The sequence below is a fragment of the Balearica regulorum genome, chromosome 3, assembly GCF_011004875.1.
Source record: "Balearica regulorum gibbericeps isolate bBalReg1 chromosome 3, bBalReg1.pri, whole genome shotgun sequence".
Taxonomy (NCBI): domain Eukaryota; kingdom Metazoa; phylum Chordata; class Aves; order Gruiformes; family Gruidae; genus Balearica; species Balearica regulorum.
Window position 1 is genome coordinate 37,262,637 of NC_046186.1, and position 23,224 is coordinate 37,285,860.

The window sequence follows — 23,224 nt, forward strand, 5'->3', positions numbered from 1 at the left end:
AGATGGTGTGAATGAGGAGCTGCTAGGGTAATCAGAAGCTGTGGAGAGCCTGCTGTATGAAAGTAGCTTACCAGTGCCTGCCTTCTTCCCACTGTCAAAATGAAGGCTACAAGGAATGTAAGTCCTATTTATAAATTTACTGGGGAAATGAGCAGAGGTAACTAGCAGAAAAGGACCTATTTTACTAAAGTAATACTGGGGAAAATAATGTACAAATGAACTTGAAATGAATGGCTTGAAATTAGAAAAAGAGTTTTAAGATTACATGTCATACAGAAGGAGCGGGGATAAAAAAACCCCAGTAACTGCAGTGTTACCACAGTACGGTACAATACAGTCAAATATGATCAATTTATGGTAGCAACTGTGGCCTTCTGTGGTGGCAGAGAGTGGACTTTGGTTCTGAGACCTCAAGTCTTGTGTCCTTACACTTTCTCAGAAGTTCAGGAAAGAAAACCTTTAGCTGTGCATGACCTGCTGGTCTCCTTTATTGAGCGGAAATCAGATGCATGGGCTGGTGGGCGCAGGAATTTCCCTGACTTGTCAGCCGTCATTTAAAAATGTGTTTTGGTTTTGTGGTTACACAGTTGCAAGAGCACATCAGTGTCAGTGCACCTAATCCCTGACTTCTGCCATCAGTAGTGACTTTATGTGATGGGAAATCTATTTTGAACAATGGTGGGTTTGGCCACCAGCAAAGGAAATGGACCTAAATAAAAGCTCAGACTTCCACAGAATTCTGCTTTTCGGTGTTTCTCTTTATGCTTCCTCTTTTATATCATATATCTCAGTCTCTGTGATTGCACGTGGCTAGAGTTTGTGCTACTGTATAATTATAGTACTGGATACAGGGTGAAAAAAGAAGCCCAGTGTGCTTCAAAAAATATGTTAAATATTGAAAAAATGAGCTGACATAGACACCATTAATTCCTAAGCAATCCTGCTTTAATATAATAGCTGTGGATATTTTTTTTCCAGGGGAGGGAGATTAGGATTGCTGTTACTAATTAGCGTCGCAGAATCAGACCTTGTAAATAGTAAAACAATCTTGATTTGTACTGTAGTTCTATTTTACATTTGTGATATTGAATGCAATTTATTAGTGATCTCCACGCCTGAGAATGCAGCTTGTGTTGATAGATTAATCTCAGCAAAAATTTTACTTATTGAATAAACCGAGAAAGAGCTTCTTAACATACTTACATGAGGGAAACATTTTGACTTTTACTGTTTAGCAGTCATATAGAGGGAAAAGAAAATCTCAGCCTGCACTGGGTTGTAATTTCCTTTTTGCAATATTGCCAATAATTTATTTTTACATTTCATTCATGGCAAGTGTACTTTGAGTGCTAACTGTTTGTAACTGAAAAGAAGAAAATTATGCCAGGTGCTTCATGGTAACTAAGGTAGCTGTGTAGGTATTTTACTTTTTACTCTGGTTCTTCATTAAGAAATTTGCGATACAATTCATAACGTTGGTGGAAGAGATAGGTTAGATTACGTAAAAGATTTATAGTTTTGGCTGTGAAGCAGAAAGTTGTGGAGTGAAAATTAAAATTGCATAATTGATTTAGTGGAAAAGTAAAGTTCACATAAGAATTTTAAGTATGAAATTTATTTAAACAGTCAGTTCTAAAACATAGACCAAGTTAAATACTTGGGCTTAATCCAATGAAAACTTCAGTGAGACTCCTAGAATATAGTTAACCTCTACCATTACATTTCTCTATTATATAAAAAGAATTAATTCTGTTATCTGTAGTTCTGTTCTTAAATGTTGCTAGATACTTCACAGGTCCCATGCATTTGTTTTTATGCATGCAGTTCATTGACACTTCAAAATCAGATCAATCATTTTGAGTTGTTAATTCTGGGATAAAGGTAAACTAAAATTTTGTAGCCTCTGAAATATATTTTTTCTGGTCTTCAAATTAAGAGATGTAATGTTTTATTAAACATTTTAAAATGAAAGTGTTTCATTTGCAGCACATTTATTGGTCTTTTGTAACAGTTGCATTAACATTTTATAGCTGGAAAAATTAATAAAGTATTTATTCTGTATTTTCTTAGAAGGTTTATAGGTTGGGGTTTTTTTGTTTTGTTTTGTTGGCAGTTTTTCTTTACAGTGGAATAGCAATGTGGCTGGTTTGTTTGAAGAGTAATTTAGGAAATGTAGTGAAAAATGATCAAAACTGTAAAAAATACATCTCTAGGAAAGAAGAAAAGCTAACTATTGTAAGAAAGTTGGGCATAACTTGGTATAAAAATTTGAAGTTTGTGTAATAAAATAGTTCTTTCATGGTTTTTAAGTCTGTCTGTACCCAAAATCTCAGTCTCCAGTATGGTTCATTCATTTTTTTCTGAGTATTTTTTTGCATAAACCTTTAAACTTTCTGTAAAACTTCATTGCATTTCTCTTCATTCAATATTTCACACTTTTTCTGTACAATAAAAAGACCTCTGTATACTTACAAGTCAGCTTTCCGAATAGTTACTTCTGTCATTATAGGAGAGGATATTGAATATGCGAGTTGAAGCTTTGCACTAGACTCATTAAGCAGCTTCCTATAAATGCAATACATAAGTAAAATGGCAACTTGGTTTAAAGAATACACTGTAATCTGTTTCAAGCAATCTAATATTTCCCTGCCTGCTCTGAGTCCATTTTACAAAGACGATAATGTTAAAAAATTCCGTGGAAAAATACTAGGTAAGTCGAACCTTTTCACGGGTGGACAAGATAGTTCCTTTGTACTTGCCTCTCCCTTGGCTGCCTGGCCAAGCTGCGGGTTTGCACAAGAGAAGTGTTTGGTGACAGAGTGACAGCATCGTTTTCACTGTGCTGTCACAAAATACAAATGCTTCGGTATAAAATGAGAAATACGCTGGTTTAAATCTTTTAATAACAGCAGTTGAAATTGCATTTCCTTTGAATTTAATTCGTGTGTGTTGAGTGAAGTACTTCTATAAGGATTTTACTGTGCCAGATACATAGATTGACAAGGCTGTCTTTGCGAGAATCTCTCAGCTGCCTAAACAGCTGTAAAAATAGAAATACTACTCACTGGCTATTAAAACTTTTAGCAGCAAATCCTTCCAGTCACTTCTGGCATGCTGAGCTTAACCAGGAGATGTTTTTGAAAAATACTTAAATAAGTAATTAGAATGGTAGGTGATAAATGATGATCTGAAAGTATAAAAGCTGATTATATTGGTAGGATATTTCTAGCTTTGTGATTAAAAGATGTAGGATGTAATTAGAAGGAGGATGATCCTCACTTTAAAAGCTTAACAAATGTTTATTATATTGCTCGTTCATGCAGAAAAATGACTTGCTGCAAACATTTCACATCATAAGAATAATTTTATGCAGGCACTTTAGCTCCATTGATTTAATGTGGACTGTTCACCTGTGTTAATGTATGTGTAACAGTCTGCAGGGTCATTGACTGAACAGATGAGTTAGTAATGCCAAGTAACTAAATAAAGCAAGTATCTTCAGATACTCATGGGCCTGGGAAGTCATTGTAACTGTCTGTGGGCCCTAGGGGATACTTCTAGAAAATATGTGGCTCCCAGTGCAAATATTCATAATTGCCACTTCAAGAAAGTACATACCAAACTTGGAATTTCCTATAGAATAACATAATTTGTAGTGAACGTAAGGTTGTTTGCTACTCTACAGAACGAATAACTTCTCTTTGAAGAATTTCATCGTATTTTGGGTATATAATATATAGCATATGTAATTTGTAGGAAAGACCTGAGATTGTTTCAGATATGATGTAGCAATAATTGCCAAGGAAAAATTAGTATTTCTAGTACTTGTAGTGAAAAGATGGGAAGTGATCATCCAGTGGATTACAATTAAATATCGAAAACCCTTATTTGCCAAAGAGCATTGTTATGGTTCATTTAAGGCAGTAGTGTATTCTAGCAACCTGGAAGTCCTGTTACATCCTCTCGAGCGTATCCGTCTTGTGCCATTTATTTTGTGGAGAAGAAGCATGCTGGCTGCTGCATCTCATGCCCTAAACAATGCAATTTATAAATTTACTGGGAAGAACTTAATTTCTGTCAGTGTGTCATTCTGAATTGAATATAGTTCAATTCTAGTCCTAGATTCCACCAGATTGGATTTAAATTGTTTAAAAATTTTATGGATAGCCTTTTTGCATAAAACATAGGATGGTATGGGAAGAAATGAAAATTGCTTTTTATTCATTTATCTCCTCTTGTGGGAAGAATAAGATCTTTGACATAAATAGTAGTGGGTTTTTTTTGTTTTGTGGTTGGTTTGTTTGTTTGTTTGTTTTGTAAATACCTTGGGATTGTGGTGCTGATTTTTTTGTGCAGTTCTACCACCAAGACAACTAAGCCACTGACCAAGGCTGTAATCCCATCAGCTTCGAGTTAGTGCTGTTGCCATGCATGTTTGTTGGAGTGGTTGTGTTTTAAACTTGATAGAATTTAATGAACAATATCAGTCTTGCATTGGGTTATTAAAGATGTTCTGTTCATTTGTGAAGGTAGCTGAAATGAAATTTAAAGGCAATCTTCAAACCCATGTATGAATGAGAACTTAACTACATGAGGCAGTCACTGCTGAGATAGCTAGTGTTGTCTTAAGTTATTGAAGCTGGAGAAGTTAATTTCAGTTCTTCCTCTTGGAAATTGCAGAACCTTTTAAATTCGCTGTGAATATTTCATAAGCAGTAATGTTATTCTGCCTGTAAGCAGTTCATAGAATCATAGAATCGTTTATGTTGGAAAAACCTTTAAGATCTTTGAGTCCAACCATTACCCTAGCACTGCCAAGTCCACCACTAAACCGTGTCCCTGAGCACCACATCTACACGTCTTTTAAATACTTCCAGGGATCAACCACTTCCCTGGGAAGCCAGTGCTTGACAACCCTTTCAGTGAAGAAATTTTTCCTAATATCCAATCTAAACCTCCCCTGGTACAACCTGAGGCCATTTCCTTTTGTCCTATTGCTTGTTACTTGTGACAAGAGACCAACACCCACCTCCCTATAACTTCCTTTCAAGTGGTTGTAGAGAGCAATAAGGTCTCCCCTCAGCCTCCTTTTCTCCAGGCTAAACAACCTCAGTTCCCTCAGCCGCTCCTCAGAGGACTTGTGCTCCAGACCCTTCACCAGCTTCATTGTTCTTTGGACACACTCCAGCACCTCAGTGTCTTTCTTGTAGTGAGGGGCCCAAAACTGAACACAGTACTCGAGGTGCAGCCTCACCAGTGCCGAGTACAGGGGGACAATCACATCCCTACTGCTGCTGGCCACACTATTTCTGATACAAGCCAGGATGCTGTTGGCCTTCTTGGCCACCTGGGCACACTGCTGGCTCGTGTTCAGCCGGCTGTCGACCAGCACCCCCAGGTCCTTTTCTGCCAGGCAGCTTTCCAGCCACTCTTCCCCAAGCCTGTAGCATCGCATGGGGTTGTTGTGACCCAAATGCAGGACCTGGCACTTGGCCTTGTTGAACCTCATACAGTTGGCCTTGGCCCATCGATCCAGCCTGTCCAGATCCCTCTGTAGAGCCTTCCTACCCTCAAGCAGATCAACACTCCCAGCCAACTTGGTGTCCTCTACAAACTTACTGAGGTTGTGCTCTATCCCCTTGTCCAAATCATTGATAAGTATTACAGAGACTTGGCCCCAATACTGAGCCCTGAGGAACACCACTTGTGAACGGCGGCCATCTGGATTTAACTCCATTCACCACCACTCTTTGGGCCTGGCCATCCAGCCAGTTTTTTACCCAGTGAAAGTGTATGGCCATGCAAGCCATGAGCAGCCAGTTTCTCTAGGAGAATGCTGTGGGAAATGTGTCAGGGGCTTTACTAAAGTCCAGGTAGGCAACATCCACAGCCTTTCCCTCATCCACTAAGTGAGTCACCTTGTCAAGAAGGAGATCAGGTTAGTCAAGCAGGACCTGCCTTTCATAAACCCGTGCTGACTGGGCCTGCTGACCTGGTTGTCCTCTACATGGTGGGTGATGGCACTCAAGATGATCTGCTCCCTGACATTCCGTGGCACTGAGTCCAGACTGACAGGCCTGTAATTTCATGGATCCTCCTTCCAGCCCTTCTTATAGATGAGCATCACATTTACTAACTTCTAGTCAACTGGGACCTCCCTAGTTAGCCAGGACTGCTGATAAATGATGGAAAGTGGTTTGGTAAGCACTTCCACCAGCTCCCTCAGTACCCTTGAGTGGATCCCATCTGGCCCCATAGACTTGTGTGTATCTAAGTGGTGTAGTAGTTCTGTAACCATTTCTCCTTGGATTATGGGAGCTTTGTTCTGCTCCCTATCCCTGTCTTCCAGCTCAGGGGGCTGGGTACCCAGAAAACAACTGGTCTGACTGCTAAAGACTGAGGCAAAGGCGGCATTAAGTACCTCAGCCTTTTCCTCATCCTTTGTCACTATGTTTCCCCCACCGCATCCAATAAAGGATGGAGATTCTCTTTAGCCCTCCTCTTGTTGCTAATGTATTTATATTTACATTGCGGTGTAAGTGAAGTACAAAAGTTTTGACTCCCCAGAAATAATGCATGTAGATTTGGAAAATGAAGTCCAGCTCATAGTGAGGACTCTGTCCTGAATTTCTGGTCAAATCCTCTTTCAGAGTGTTTACAACTCCCAGAGGTACAAGTGACAATGAAGATGACATTATCTTCATTTGTTTTACTTGTCTAATTATGCACATTCCTTTCTGTGAAATGGAAGTAATGAGCTTAACAGAGTAAATTGGTTATTTTTTAATATAAAGAAATTGCAAGTGGTCTGGAAAAATATGCAACATAGACATTTTTCAGTGACTTGAATTAAAACATCCTTTCAGTGTCATTACTTTCATCAGCTAATGACGTGCCAGGAGCAAAACATGCAAATACATATCTGTAATGAAAGTCAGCAGCGTATCCAGCATTACAGAAAAATAACATATGGGATGCTTTAGATACTGATTTTTCACAAAACATTCATTTAATATTTTAATCAACTTGTGGATTCTTTACTTGCACACAACAAAGAGCCCATATTAACAGCATTGGCTTGCAAGGCTGCTGCTGGTGGATAGCTACCCCATAGTTTCTGTGGTGACCTAACATCATCTTATAGGACTGCAGTTATGGCTATAGCACCAAAAATTCTGTCCTGCCTGAAGAGAGCAGTTTAGAAAGAACTTTATTTAGTACATAGGAATGTTTGTATTCTTACAAGTCTGGTTTACTTCCACTTGTATCATTTTCATTTTACATTGCTTGTGATTTAAACATATTTTCATTCAAATTCCTTGAACATTTATTGGGAAACCTTTTAGTTATATGGTATATAGTGGAAATATGTTTTCTAAAAGTGTGTGTGTGTGTGTCATATCGAAGGAATTCATATTAACTGTCACCCTCCTCCCTCTACCCAGTCCTACGTGTTTCTTTTGATGAAGGCAACATTTAAAGCACACATGCACTCCCTTTCTTTTCTAGTAAAGATATTAGTACAGAGAATTCGTATATCATTTTTTTTTAGTTTGAGATGAGTATCATAGTGCAACATCTCATAGATAATTTAAAAACATTTAACTATTAAAAGTATTTAACTATTAAAACAGCATTAAGTATTACTCTTAAAATACTGCATTATGTTGTATATGTCTGGATTCTAAAAGTGCTGTGGTCAGAAATATATTCACTGCTAGTAGATTCAATGCTTGTGATTAAAAATAGCTGAAGTAAATTCTTGTTTTGTCATGATGGATTTAAGAGGGGTGTGAATTATTTGGAAATAATTTTGTTCATTTTATGCTACAATACTTTATCTCTTCTATAGTAAATTTGACTTCATCTATAAATATTGTTTTATGTGATTCAGTTCTAGAAAGACAGTATTTACCATTAATTGCTTTTTAATGGTAACAAGCCAGTGAATTACACAGAAAAAGACCTTTTTCCCCCTAAGTGCTGCTTTATTTTTTAATTGCTGATGTATTTTGTAAGTAAAAGTGTTATCTGTTTGGCAATCATAAGATAAATAATTTTAACTGTGAACTATTTCTCTGTATTTGACAAAATATTAATTATGTAAATTCAAAGAATTGGTAACAAAATGAATCATTACAAGCTATAAAAGTTATAAAAGGATTGTTTTCAAGTGATCTCAAAAAGGAGAAAACTCTGATAGAAGTTAAACGTTTACAACATATAACTGCAGAGTTCTCTGAGGAAAAATTGTATCACTATTTTAACTATCAGGAAGAGATTTGTAAAAGTATTTTAAGATGAAAATGGCTAAGCTGTTGGAAAAATAATGTTCCCTCTAAAAAAAAAGTATAAATATATATATACCTCAACTTGAAAATATCTCATGGGTGTATAGTACTTATGGACTGTTCATAAGAATGTAACATATATATGTTGTCAAAGCAAATTATCTTTAAAATTTGTAGCATTTGGTGCTTGCAGCTGTCAAGGAATTGTGAGACATGAAAACTACAGATGCTTGACTTTTCTGTTATTGAAAGTAAACGCTTCAAATTAGACTTTTTTTTTTTTTTAAGCAGAAACCAAAGAAAAAGACATTTAATCTATATTTAGTGTCAGCTTTATTGCATGAAATCAACCTTTTATAAAATGAGATTTGATCAACTACCTCTTTGGAAAGCTTCTTTTGAAAATCTTTATCTAAGCTTTGACTTAAAAAATAGTTCTTGTTGTAAATGAGATCATCACGCTCATTAATAACCTACAGTAGGATTAATCTCATTCTTACAATAGCAGGTAATTTACAGTTGAAAACCCATATGGAGAAGTAATAGATAATATAAATGTAACAGTCATCTACAGAGTCATATGGAATAAGTTTTCTTAACTGAGCCCCGCATTTTAATTTATGACAACAGCATAAATAAATCAGAATAAAAATATCAGAATAGAAAGTGAAACTCTAATGTGATAGGTTTTCTGTCTGAAAGGTTTTTCAAATATCTGTGTAGTTTTTAAAATTTTGTAATCTATAGATGAGACGGAAAAATTCAAAATTCTAATTGACAGGAACCACAACTGAATTAAACCTTTGCAACTAGTCACTGAGTTCCTGGGTCTAAATTTTGTAGTTATTGTCAGCAGAAAAATAAGTAGTCTTGCATGAAAGATGTTCCTACAGTTTGCCTTTAATGGGCCTTAACCTTATGTTTAGTCTTCTTTTTATTACAATAGCTGTAGTACCAAAAGAAATATTTAACATTTCTATCAAACTCTGCCTTTTCATATTAGTCTTTAAAATTGACTTTTGTTTCTCATCCTACAGAAAGTAAATTCCTGTACTGAAAAAAGGACTTGTAAGATCAGTGTTCTCATATCATGACTCTGTAGTCATGTGATACTCTGCAGCTCTTAAATTTTTCTTAGTGTTGCAAAATAAGAATAGCATGGGAGAGATCCCTGGGACATGAAATGTTGCAGAAAGAAATGATTTTTAAAGGAAAGTTTTCTCACCTTAGGGAGTATTCTACAGAGTAGTAGAATTTAGAAATAATTAAAAAAAATTAAATATTTCCTTTTTACTGATTTTAATCTTTGTCAATCAGAGGGGAAAAATGAAATAGATCCAAAAGATTTGGAAGGAAAGAGAGTAAGACCGAAATAGGATAATTAAGGGGAGAAGTGTCAGTTTGGAATTGTCTGTCTTGCGAGCTACATGTGAAATAATCTCATTTACTGGTACTTACCAAAGTGTTTGTATATGGAGGTTTGTTTACTATGAATATAGAAAGATAGAGATGCCTTTCAAAGGAAGGTCTGGAGCAATAAACCCTTTAACTATTTTCATATTGGCCAGATGCCTAAAAACACTTCCTCTAAACAGTGGACCAGATTGCTTTATTTTTCTTTACGTTGCGGAGGGATGAGTAATGTTTTCTTTTAGTAATGCCCAATAATGGATTTGTTTTCTTATTTTATCCTTTTTTGTAATATTGTATATCTCTATAAATGTCTGCAATTCTCAGTTGTACAGGTTTTTAAGAGTTTAACATTCAGAGCCCTGATCTAGCAATAAGTACCAAAATCTCTGATAAGAATAAAATATACACTTAAATAAAGCAAAAATAAACTTGGATAAAGTTTTCCATATTAGCATACTGGAATATTATAATTTGGGGAAATAGAGGGAGTGTACCCAGTACTAGAGGATGGATTTCAAATACAATCATGAACCATCTAGCAAGTCCTTGGTTTTAGCATCTATTCTAAAAATCAAGGCATAAAATTGTTTTGAAGTGGCGTGTGTGTGATACATTTGACTGATTGCTATGAATTTCAAGAACAGATTTTTAGTGGGACCTGTACTCTTGTTTTGAAAAGTCTTCCTAAATGTGTATTAAACATCAAATGTTGAGATGAAATAATATGACCAATTAAAATCATAGAATCATCGAATCGTAGAATGGTTTGGGTTGGAAGGGAACTTAAAGATCATCTAGTAAAATGCCTTTATAGAATATAATATTGTATTTTCCAGGAGGCTTTGAATGAAATTCGGGGAAATTAAGGTAATTGGCAAAGGCCATATTGAATAACTGAGGCCAGAATTTAACCTCTGCAATTAGGAAGCAGGAAGAACAATGATTTAATGTTTTGTCTGAATTTTTTAAAATGAAAAATAAATTGGATATGTTAGACTATTAACTATATCTGTTTCCTTATAAAGATTTTTTTTCTAACAAAACAATAATTTTTTACTTCAGTTGAATTTTGGAAGTTAGTGGATATTTCACTAAATTAGTATGACTCTTTCATACTGATTTTCAAAACTGAATTTAAAACATTTTACACTGAATCAGAAATCCCATGCCTACTACTTTACTTCCAAAACCATTTAATTTTTAAGTTTTTTGCTAAGGTCTTTCCTTGAAAGATGTCAGATTGTTTAAACAGGCTCTCTGAAATATGCAGGGATTTATTGAAGGCTGTAAGCTTGCATTCCGCTCCTGTGCAAGAGCATTTTAGGCCAGTACCAGCCCTTTATATGCCCAAGTAGTACAGAGTAAATCCACTTAATTTAAAATTTTGATCTTCTATCACTCTTTTAAATACTGCAGTAAACTTGTTCTGATAGGCTTGTACAATGAATGTTTGCTAATTAGTCTTTAAAAGATTTGTGTATTTAAATTAAATTGTGTATTTCATGTTCTCAGTTGTGTTTCCCTACAATGTGGCTGCACAGGTGCAAAAAATCTGGCACAGCAATATGTACCGCAGATGTGGCAGTATCATATTCGGGATGAGGTGAACTCTTGTTTCTCCTACAGACTAACTTTTAAACAGCAACTGTGAACAAGAATCCGTATAAGATAGGCTATGATCACGTGAGTTAAGTGATCTTCAAGCTCAAAAGGGAAGATGAGTTAGAAATATGTCCATAGCCTATATAATTTTTTTAATGTTAGGATATAAATCTTGCTAACACTATGATTTTTCAAAGTGTAATGGCATCTAATGAAGAACATCTTCTCATTTGCTCAGATTACAGTTGTTAAGTTAATGGCATCAAGCAGGGAGTTTCATATTCTATATCTTTGTACAAAAGTTTGGTTTGATTTGGATGTAAAGGACACAACTGAATATATTGTCCCATAAATTACAACTGATTCCAAAGATAAATCAAAACCACATGAACCGATAAAATTTATTAGTTGTATTTTAAACAAAACTGGCTCCAAACCTAATTGTAGATCATTACAAGCAAAGACCTCAATCCCACAAGAGACTTGCTGTATACCTAGATGTATCTAAAGCACAGCTTGTAAAGTAGTAGTATCTTCTATCAAACCACCCTACATATTTGTAAAAAAAAAAAAAAAAAAAAAAAGGACTAAGATATTTTCTTTAGCTTGTTTTCTATGACTGTTTATGTGTAAAATATGTGGATTTGTGATTTTTTTTGTTTTTAACCAAATACTTACCATATGGCAGGAGTATCACTGTGATTCTATGAATAAATCTAGCTATCCTACTGTGAGCATGTTGAAACTCATAAAAACATTAGCTTTATTACGTTTTGAATGAGAACTGTGATGCCAAGGCCAGGTGTTTGTCAGGCTCTTAGCACGATTAAGACTCTTGTCTCTTTACAATACTTTTACACTGTAAAGTAAAAGTGCTTGTTTTCTTGATTGTTTTCAAATACCTTATTCTGATGATAACTTCATATTCCACTTTGTGGGTTATCATTTTATTTCCACTCTGTAAAAAAAAAGATAAATCTTAAAAAGCTGTTATACTTTGCAATTTGCTCTTATCAATATTCCTGCAAATATTTTCAGTAAATCTGTAAATTAAATAATATCAGCTGAATCATCTTCCTTTTGCTAGGTCTGCAGCATTACTGTGGTCATTGACATTGAGGGACTTACTCCAATACCTTCCATAACCAACACATCACCTGATCCAAACCGATGTCTGTAAAATGTATGCATCAATAATCTAACAATCCTCCACATAATAACATATACACATGGTGTATAGGATTTACATGTGGTGTATAGGACTTGAGGTATGGCTGGTAAGGTAAAAAATACATTGTAAGATGTGCAATTGAGGAATGGACTAACTGATCTTTGGCAGTCCCTTCCAACCCCAAGCATTCTATGATTCTCTGATGGTACTCTAAAAACTGTAAGCAATTTATTCAGCCTATTGTTATACACCTTTTATCAGTTTAGTAGGAAAATTATTTTTTCTGATAAACTATTAAAATGTGAAATTCTGTGTGTGACACTATTACAGTCAGAGCCACTTGGGTGTGAACCTTTGTGAAACTGTGTTGACTTCAGTCAGATAATGTGTAGGTAGGTAGTTTCCCTCATGGATTTAACTGATGGCTTGGGTCTGTTTTTTCTGCCTGTGAAGTATTTTATAGTGCAATAATTTAGTTAAAAATCTGCAAAGACCCACCCTCACCTCCAGGAAACTAATAGTAAGAGTAATTTTGTGTATACACATACACATACACGCAGAGACTAAAGAGCTCTTGGATTGTAATTCAACCCAACCTTTCTTGGATTGTTGGTCTTGCATGGTATCTGACAAGACAACACTGCTCAGCTCAGCTTCACTCTCTCGGTTCCTCACTGAGGCAAGGGGAATCCACACGACTCTGGAATCTGTACAAGGTTCAAAGCAATGGGTGTATGCTCAAACTGAAAGCAATTGCTGAGTTTTAAAACCACAGAAGGAGTGCTTGTAACAGCTGTTTTGGGTTGTCCCTCATCAAAAAGAATATTAAGTAGAGTTCTGGAAAGTCTTATGACTTAATTTTTATTCTGAATTAAATATAATAGCAATAACATTAATATATATGCATGCTTGCAACTATTCTAGATGGCTTGGGTCTACCAACTGAGATTTATATTTACAGCTAAGGCTGGGGACTCATTCAGGGGAGGATAGCACGCCGCCTGCCAGTCGCAGCTAACATTTCTCTGTCTGCTCCTTGGGCCGCTGAAGGTGCAGCTCTGCTCTCTGCATAGATGTCCAATGCATGGGGAATATTGCAGTGAATATTTCCAGTGAAACTAATGAACTTTCTCTCCAAGCTTCATTTGGGATGAGCCGTTATCGCAGAGCTGGTTACAGCGTAAACCAAAGGTCTCTCTTAGGTAGTCGTCCTGTGATGGGTACTCTGAGACACCAATGCAGGACTAGAAGTCTGTAGGTCTAGAAGAAACTTGTATGTTTTGGTGTAATGCAATCTCACAGGTGGTCTGGGCAGGGCAGTTTTGGAGTGGTCTGAAAGTTATTGCTTTGTCTTATTGGGCAGTCACAGCATGGGAACCAAGGACTGATTAGTACCAAAAATATCCTTGCCATCAAGTTGGGGTAGGAATATCCTTGCCATCAAGTTGGGGTAGGACATCATGATCTACCTCATGGACAGATAAAGGATTTAATATGCTTTACTTCCCGGCATTTTGTACTAATGTGAATCTTTCACTTTACAAAGAAAAGCCTTACAAAGGAGTAACTGAAAATGGAACTCAAAAAAATCTTTATATTATTTGTATATATTTTTACCTCAGACCTATTCAGACTCTGAAGTTTTCTATTCTATTAAATGTATTGACACTGTATGTAATCACACGACCTCCTGGACTTTTTACTTCCATTTGTCTTCCAGAAATATGTTGCTTCGCAATGCACCGAAGTGGTAGCTGGAGCAAAAGTTTATAATCTCAGTGTGTTACGAGTACCTTCTATACTGCCAAATATCGTGATGTATAGAAGGAACAGTAAGTTAGAGTTAGGCTGCCATTGACTGCAAGACAACTTGCATTCATCAGTTCATCAGTTCATCAGTCTGAGAAAATACTTAGCACTTTGCTGCAGCTCTTTGACTGTTTTCCTTGTGGGCCTGGTGGAAAAGGACTGTTAGATAATCCTTCACCTTCCATTTTGCTGAGCCAAGTACAGGGGAAGTTGCTGGCCAGGATGTCTCAGTTGCTGCAGTCCGTAAAGGAGAGGCCAGGAGGAGATACGTTTTGTCTCTTCGTTTGTCCCCTCTGGAAAGTAAATGCATATGCTAAAAATAGGGGGATAAAAGAGGCTGATGATTAGCATCGACGTCAGTTTGATCTGGCAAAGTTACTTCTTCATCTACTTCTTGCGAATTTTCATGGTCCATACCATCACTCTGGTACTTGAGAGAGGAAGATTGAAACCCCACTTTTTATTTTGTTATTAAAGCTGGTATTGTTACACATATTTCCACAGGTTACTTTCAGATTAGTGTGGTGTATTTGTAATATTTTGTGCCCTACTTGGTCGAGTAATGAAACTCTCACAGTCATTGTCAAATCCGATCTCTGAATAGAACACAAGTTGTTGGGTTTTCTGCAGAGTGTGGATTTGACTCAGGGGTTGACAATATGCAAATCAACTTGAGTTCAAATTCCTAATTTCCATAACTACTTAATGCTTCTCAGACAGAGTCTTAATAATCTAAGGGGTCAAAGAAGTTTGCATGTGATGTTCATGTATCCGACAAATAATGCATGCTCTTAGATTATGTAATTTTTCTATATGTTTAAAAATGGTACAGGAAAGAAACATTTATTCCTTTGTTCCTAAAATATTTGTTTCTTGGCAGCACTTTTCTGGATGTATAGCAGATGTACTAAATATGACCTGCCGATGATTTAATGCAGCACACATGTAGAAAATGAAAATAACATTAATACAAGTTGTTATTTTAATATGGACCTTTGGGCAAAAGGAAGCACTGTTCTGTTCTGGACTGCTTATACTGTGATATAAATAGAAAACTTGAGTTTCCAGGACTGACAGTCTGGCAGAGTTCATTCGACCTCAATTTGTGATGCAAGACTCCTGAAAATAATGGCCTCACTAACATTTATTCTGTATTTCTGTTAATAGGAGGAATGCTTTTTGAATTTAGAAGCTCCTATTTCAAGAGTATGTGGCTATGACACTCCTTTCCCTCACATTTTTGAGCCTTTCTACATCCCAGACAAATGGAAATGCTATGATGCTCTTCGAAAAATGATTAACTACTGAGCAGTAGTACAGGTGAGAAATAATGTCTTATACTGACAGTTTGCCTGTAAGGATTCTGACAGAGTGATTGAAAGGTTTGGGGTGAAAGTACTACTTATTTATTTACTTATTTATTTGCCTCTTACTGCTTTGGGCCTTCAGTCTTAAAGGCATCTGAATATTTTTAAGTAGTGTCATCATAGTTGGTGTTTAAAATTAATTACCTTACTTAATCAATCTGAAAATTAAATGTCTTGTATCCTGAGAAGTGAAAGGAATGTAAAGTGAAAGATGAAAGGAATAGTAATGCACAGAATATATTTTCACCCTTATTAGAACACTTACAGTTATTTCATAGGCAAAGCATATTGTTAAATGCTGTATTTTTTCACTATTCAGGGTGGCCTGTAATCCTGTAAGGTACTAATAAGGCCCATTTTACACTGAATGTAGGCACTGCACTGCAAACATACACAGAGCATTGAAAATAAATGAAGTATCTGTAGTATCTTAGAGTTCTGTTCAAATAAAATTATAAGGCTTCTATTTAATATTTATTCTAAAAATAATTTTTCTGTATAATCTTTTATGTAATTTGCCCACACTTGAAGATTTCTGTTTGCAGAGCCCTTCAGGCACCAAGTATGTGAAGTAGTAGATGTAACATCTTTTGCCTTTCATTTTATTGTAATACAATACTAAACAGCATTAGACTGTGCAGTGGCCAGCCAGGACTTCGGAGAGTATTGTGCGTTGCGGTGAGAAAACTTCTCATGTTTAATGACCAAAGTTAAATAAATAGTTAGGAAATATGTCAATGGATTGTGTTCTCTACTTCCTTTAATTATGTGAATCGAGTAGCATATTTTTGAGATTGAGTCTTGATGGGCCTTGTACTTCTGAACTGAAAAGAAAAGAAGAAAACAAGAAGCCTGTTTTCCTGTGGAATAAGGAGATCCTGTAACAGGCAGTCAGGTTTTTTTTAACATGTGGACACCAAAGACAGGAGGGCCAAGGTGGGCCCTATATTAGGGGTGCCCTCTTGTGTCCGTTTTACCTATACCTGAAGCTGTGAATTCTATTTAGGGCCAGGGATAGAAGGTTGTCAATACCTTAATGTTAATCTCATTTATATGCATACTTACTTTCAGGACAACCTTTTGAATTTCACTCTTTTTGTTTCCCTCAATAGCTGATAGTGGATCTCCTGTAGGTGAAATGGGAACTCTACCAGTAAGGCAGTGTCTTTGAAAAATAGTGTAGTTCTACTTACAATATTTCTCCAAAATCACCCATTATTCACATTTCCTTAGGCTTAAAACTGAAGAATGTAGTGATCTGTTTTGCAGAGCACGTGGTAAATGCTGTCTTTTTCATGACAGTTCTTCTTGCCTTTTATCTGAGTTGAACTAAACTTATTAAAGCCTTTTTTTCTTCTTTGTTTGGCATGTCTGTAGTACAGCCAGTGAAGCTCTTCTAACGAGAATGAGATGTCTCAGCTCGTTCAAGTGAGTTGCTGGGCCATGCTAGGTAGCCTCTGTTCTGTTCTTTTCAAAGGAAACCAAAGGACCAAATAATCTTACCCACGTGTAAGTAGAGGGAGACACACTGAGGACATTTGGTGGTTCAGAGACTTAGTTTAAGCCCTGTTCCTCCATAGGATGGTAAAGCAAAGGAGGTATGAGGAAAAAGAAGCAGGTTCTGAGATTGCAGTGAATTTGCACACAATCCAGTTTCCACACTGGAAGTCCACGCTAAACCTTTCTGGGGAGGTAACATGGACTAAAACTTGGAACAGTCATCTGCACATATTTACATTTACATTTCATATTTACATTTCTCCTGTGGGCTGCACCCTGCACCAATATCAGAGGAGGCTATTGGCCAGCTGAAAATGTGGATTTAGCATATCTAGGAGCTGGTTTATTAGGGTCTATCTGGAAAACAGTGTAAAGACATAGAAAACTGCTTTCTGGTTTGTGTAAGAAAACATCCTGATGGCGTGGCCCATAACACCACATCGTTTGGTTCGTATGACTAGATACTAGTGTTACACAATGAGGCACTCAAAAGTTTTTCTAAGAAGGAACCATAACGTTCCTTTGTTGTATGGCACATTTCAGGGGAGCAGTGCCTTATTTTTCTCTGCTGTACTAGGTAATTGGTCTTATGTGCTTGACACAGCAGTTAAGGTAGATCTCCATTCTGCCATCTACTCCACAGAGTTTGCATATAAGGTAATGCACTTATGTTTCTGAGAAATGGAAGGATTGCTTTACATTTGCTGCTTTTTGTACTCAGTGTAACATTTATCAGTGATGTTTCTTGCCATGGGTCTAGACTGATGAGGTTAACGTGTTCCAAATTGCCTCATGTATAGGGAGACAGGGATATCTTTTCTAAGAAATGGTGTTATGGTTTGTGTGGATTTGAGCACAGCCAAATCTTCTGGCTGTTAGGAAAGTTGGGCCCCTTCTGTCCTACTGCTGGAGAGACAGAGGAATTAGCAGTTCCCCATGGTGAAGAGGGATGTAGGGTTGGCTTTTGAGTGACGGAAATGGCCAAGCTGGCTAAGTTGTTGCTTTCGTTATGTTTTAAGTCATTTCTCTTGATACAACCTAGTAGCATGGCTGGCTACCTCCTGCTTTTCCCCCCTTAATCGACAATTTAGAGCTTGCTTCTTCCTTTGCTTTCAGGCAGGTTGTGGGGAAAAAAAACAACCAAGTGATAGTTGTCAAATATATCAATGGTATATATCAGATTACCCTTTCTAACATGGCCTGAGATCTCTGTAGTTTTACTGAGAAGCTACCTGCAGCTTCATTTCGTGAAGTCTGCAGTGATATGATTCCCTCCCCTTGTTACTGGATGGCACAAAGTTGTATAATGTTTCCTGGTCTACCACTGTTTGCAAGTTCTCTTCAGACCTGGAAACAGGTTCCATATTAAAGCATGGGGATGCTAACTCCAAACTTACTTTTACCTGTTACAGTATGTTTTTCCTTAAGTTATTGGTGTGTCAAAATCATTGTGTCCTTACTCACACAAGTAAGTATTTCTCACCTAACAAAGAATCAATCTACATCTTCCTTAAAAAAGCACAAACAGAACCCTCCCTGACTTATGTTTGTCTGTGTGTACAAAAGTACCTCATACCCAGAAAGGTTCCTCTCAGGCTCCTGAATTAACTTACTGCTTTGTGTCTGAGGCTAATGCAGGGTCTCAGGGATCTCAAGCGGGATGCTACAGTCAATCATTTCTAAACTTAGCCTTATTGTCTTAATGTACATTTGGTTTTCTTCAACCTGTGTTGACAGTCTCTCACACAGGCATAGTTGCTTATCTTGAGATTGACAATACAGATGGTTTTCCTGCTCAAAGACAGAGTTTGACAAAGCATACAGTATACCTCACCAATGAGATAGGCAAGAGCAAAATCTGTGTCTTTCAACAGCTTCTTAGTTATTAAAATTTATAGGTATGTTAGCTGTAAAAGAAATAGCTTCCAGGTAGGCAGCTGTGTTCCAGGTAACTCTTTGTAGTTGGAAAAAAGATAAAGAGAAAAGAAGCAGTGAGATTAGGATGGATACACATTTCCTGGATAGATGGAACGGTGTCTGGCTGTTCATTTGGGAAGGGGGAAAAAAAAAAGATAAAAGAAGAAACAGAAGAAAACAGCCACAAATTTTATAAAATATAATATAAAGTAAAGTATTGAGGGGCCGCTATAGCATAGAAATGTCAAATAGCCAAGTGATTTTCTGTTACCTTTTGCAGCTTTTGCTACCACATTTGCATATTCTATTTTCTTGTCAAATTCTAAATTTTAAAGCTGTCTCTGCCAGGTGACAGTTTACCTCCAGGAGAGTGTGCGTGTATGTGTAGAGACACCATTACTATTACAAATTCAGTCTCTAAAACAAAGTTATCACACTGAACTTCATTATGGAACTATTTTATGGAAAGTTTAATCTTGGTTCTTAAAGGTTAGGTGACATTAGGGGATGCTGGGGGGTTGATTTAAATTTATTTTTCTTTCCAAGCATGTATTTGAAGTTGTATTATGATGACATCCAATACAGTTTGCTCAGAACCAGCGCTGCAGTTGGGAGAGACTTGCGAATGACAGCAATGCTTTCCCTTTCCCAACCAGTATGTTGTGCTGGGAAGCAGGAAAGGACCTGGTAGATACTTCGGTTGGTAACTGTCTGTTCTTTGCACTCCTGGTTATTAGGCAGAGCTTCACACAAGTTAACTTGAGGCTCAGAAAAAAAGTAATTCCTCTCCTTGTTTGGTAAATAAAATATGAGAGACTGTGCAAGATCACTTCTTTTTAACCTGAGACTAACAACCAGGGTTTTTTTTCAACACAGAACCCCAAATGTGGCAGGCTAGACTGCTTGCCTTTTATAATGCGCTGCCTGTATCCCACTAGAATAAACAACCTCCAGCGGCTTGAATAGGACACAACATTCCTGGTTTAGAATGTTTTCCCGCTGGATGGCAAAAATCATGTAAATGGCCAGTGAATCATGTCTTAGTCACAAACAGTGAGTAGTCCAAATAGAAGATAACAGTCTACTAGTGCTATGAGTTAGTCTGTTAGGATGGCTGTTGCAAGTCTGTAGTTGCATTCAAACCTTGCTGAGAGTTCATGCAAGATCAGGAGTAATGAAATTATCTTTTTAAAAAACCCTATAAATAGAAAAGGTATTGGGTATAGTTTTTTTACAAGACACCTCTACACTGTAATGGTAGATTGATAGTATATCTAGTAGAGCTTTGAAAAAACAACATATAACTTCGCTTAACATGCTAGCATGGGAGGGAAGACACTTCATTGTAAAGATTTTGCGTAAATGGTGGTGATTAATGTCTTGACACTAGATATCAGTTGCAGTATTTCTAATTTCTGCATGTCTGCCTTGGCAGCTTTAAAAAATTAATACAGTTTTTAATACATAATAAGTAAGTATTTTGTTAGAGTTCACACACCTTGCGATTAAAAGGACATTAAAAATTTTAAAAGAAAGATAACCACGGAGGGCGCTGTGTGTTTAAGTTGTGGATATTACTTTCAGCCTTGAGATTTGTAATTTATTTTGTCATCTTCTTCTGCAGAGATGAGAAGGATAACAAGGAAATACAGAAGCCACCTTCAAAACTCTTGACACTTTACTCAGATCTTTTGGGTTTGGAATTCACATAGCAGACTGTTTTCTCTGAACTCAACTATCCTTAATATTCATCTTGGCTATTCTTCAGAAAGTTCAAATCTTCCTTAATTATGAAATCAGTGATGGGCAGGTGACTGCTATAATAAGTAGTTTCAGGTGTATTTAAAGATACTCCGGATGTTGTATGAATGTTACACGTTGCCATGCTTCACTAGGTTACATCTCTAAATTTCACTGTGTAAATATTAGAAGCAGGATTTTACTCAATAAAACATATTATGCACATGTTGTCTCTTGGTTTTGTTATTGTTTTGGGAAAACCCAAAGAAGTTATTTGTATGTGACTGTATTTTCAACAAAATAAACCTTAGACAGCCAGACCAACATGTGCTTCTGGTCTGACTGAGACCTCCTTTAACCAGTGTCATTAGGTGTCTTTCGGTTGAGTGGCTTTGTGTAAAATAGTCCCAAATACTGATTTTCCTTCCTACAAGGGAAATGAAAACTCCATTTTTCTTGAGAAGGGAGGAGAGATTCTTTTGCTTTCTTGCTATAGTTGGGAGCTCCATTGGTACATCTTTGCTGCAATATCTTTGTTTAATTATTTTTTCTCTAAATATGGAATGTTTCTGCTGCTAAGCAGTTGTGCAAAATGTGCCAGTTTATCAAGAAAGATAACAGTACACTGACATATTCATGCCAGTGGTGGGAGAAGAGGCAGTGCACATACCAGGACACAGAAACACAAAATTACCAAAAAGATTCTACTTCAAAATTAAACCTGAATGTTTATTTTTTCTGTGCTAGTGTAAAGGGCACTGAACATCCCTAAGTGCAAAAAGGAGTCCAACATTTCAGACTGAGAGCTTCTGAGCTCAGTGGAGGTTCATTTAATTTTTAATAATGCCCTTCTTTTCCATATGACAAGCCAAGGACACAGCAAAGATGTTGTGAAAATTATCCTCTTGTCCTACATTCCAGGACTGCTCAAAGGGCAGCAGATCTTCTTCCAGCACAGTAGTTTCAAAGCCTATTACTGAATTCCTTTGGTACCAGCTCTGCTCATTTTTCCACCACCTAAATTGAGTGTGAATTCAGCAGTTCCTTGTCTTTTTTGGTTGCTTTGCTCTCTGTACAAATCAATCTCATGTTGCCTTCTTATTATATGGGGCAAGGAGGGGAGGGGTGGGAAGATGTATGCCAGTAGCCAGATAATGACATTTCCATTATTATTCAGAGGGATCTTTCAGGGAGAAAGAAGAATACCTTTGTATACAAACCTGATCAGGGCAGTCCTCAAGGTGATGACTGAAACCTGCCAGGGAGGAAGCTCAGGAGGAGAACTTCACTCTGAATGTCAGTGGATATTGCCCCCCCCCCTCCCCCCATCACCCATTCTGATGATCTGGGAGGCTGTTAATCGAGCAGATCCACTGAAACCTAAGGGAAATCTGGCCTTTGGGACAATGTCCTTGGTTACGGGTGCCCAAGTGCACACACGGCATCTGAAAGTGGTGTGCTCTTCAGGGCTCCTAGCCAACTCTCATCTCACTCTCCCAAACCTCAGGAGCGGTCCTTGTAGTGTGGTTCACTGTTTGTAGCGTGGGCCGATGCTTGCCCTCCATTCAAAAACCCACGTTCAAAGAGCTTGTACAGATGGAAGGTGCTAAATGATAAGCTACTACCATTTTGTGTAAGATTCTGCGTTCTTACTTCATACGTTCCCTACAGAATCCCACAACTGATAATGAAGCTATTTGTTAATGTTTCTAATCGAAATGACATTATTAGTCAGGTCTTCTGTCTGTACGTCTCCTGTAAATGCTGTGTATAGAATTTGTTTATTGTTTTAAATAAGATAGATGCATTATGTATTTTATATTTTTTGTGCTGGATGGAAACTATTTTGGTTTTATGAAGAAAAATGGTTTTAAATCTTTGTAGAAAATCAATAGATATTTTAGTAATTGTTCTAAAAATGTACTGTTACTATATTTCAAAGCATATAAAATAGATACAATTATAGTATTGCCATAGTAAAATGTGCTTTGATAATTAATAGCCTTAATACTATATACTTGTATTTGTGGTTTTCATAGATAAAAGCAGTTTGTAATTTACTGCAGATCTTAAGTTCAAGTTGCGTGAATGTATGGAAATACAGAATAATACATTTCTTAATAAACATGTAGAAAAAATTTGCTCTTAATGGGACTACTACCGTCTGGTTGAGGTGCAGGTTTTGTATTTTCAGTGAGTGGTGATGTGTCGTTTTTTAAAAGTATAAAAAAATGTTCCTTTCTCCTCCGTTTTGGATAGTAATGTTTCTCCCCAGCAAAGACTGTTCTAAAATAGGTGCTGCTCCCCAAAGCCTGCCTAGATGGCAGTATCCACTCACGTAACCCGTGCCCAAGGATGGCAGCTGTTTAATGTGCGTGTTATGGAAAAATGACATGGAGTTGTAAATTGGACAG

The 23,224-nt window shown here is 36.8% G+C and overlaps 1 protein-coding gene across 2 annotated transcripts in view; it reads left to right on the forward strand.

Annotated features, from left to right (window-relative positions):
• BCKDHB (branched chain keto acid dehydrogenase E1 subunit beta) overlaps positions 1-22,964 on the forward strand; it is a 127,273-nt gene extending 104,309 nt beyond the window's left edge. For both annotated transcript variants that reach the window (XM_075747567.1, XM_075747569.1), the window contains 2 exons: positions 15,454-15,606; positions 20,695-22,964. In XM_075747567.1, the coding sequence (XP_075603682.1) occupies positions 15,454-15,594 (141 nt within the window). In that variant the 3' untranslated portion in view covers positions 15,595-15,606; positions 20,695-22,964. The remainder of the gene's footprint in view (positions 1-15,453; positions 15,607-20,694) is intronic.
• Positions 22,965-23,224: the final 260 nt, after the last annotated feature.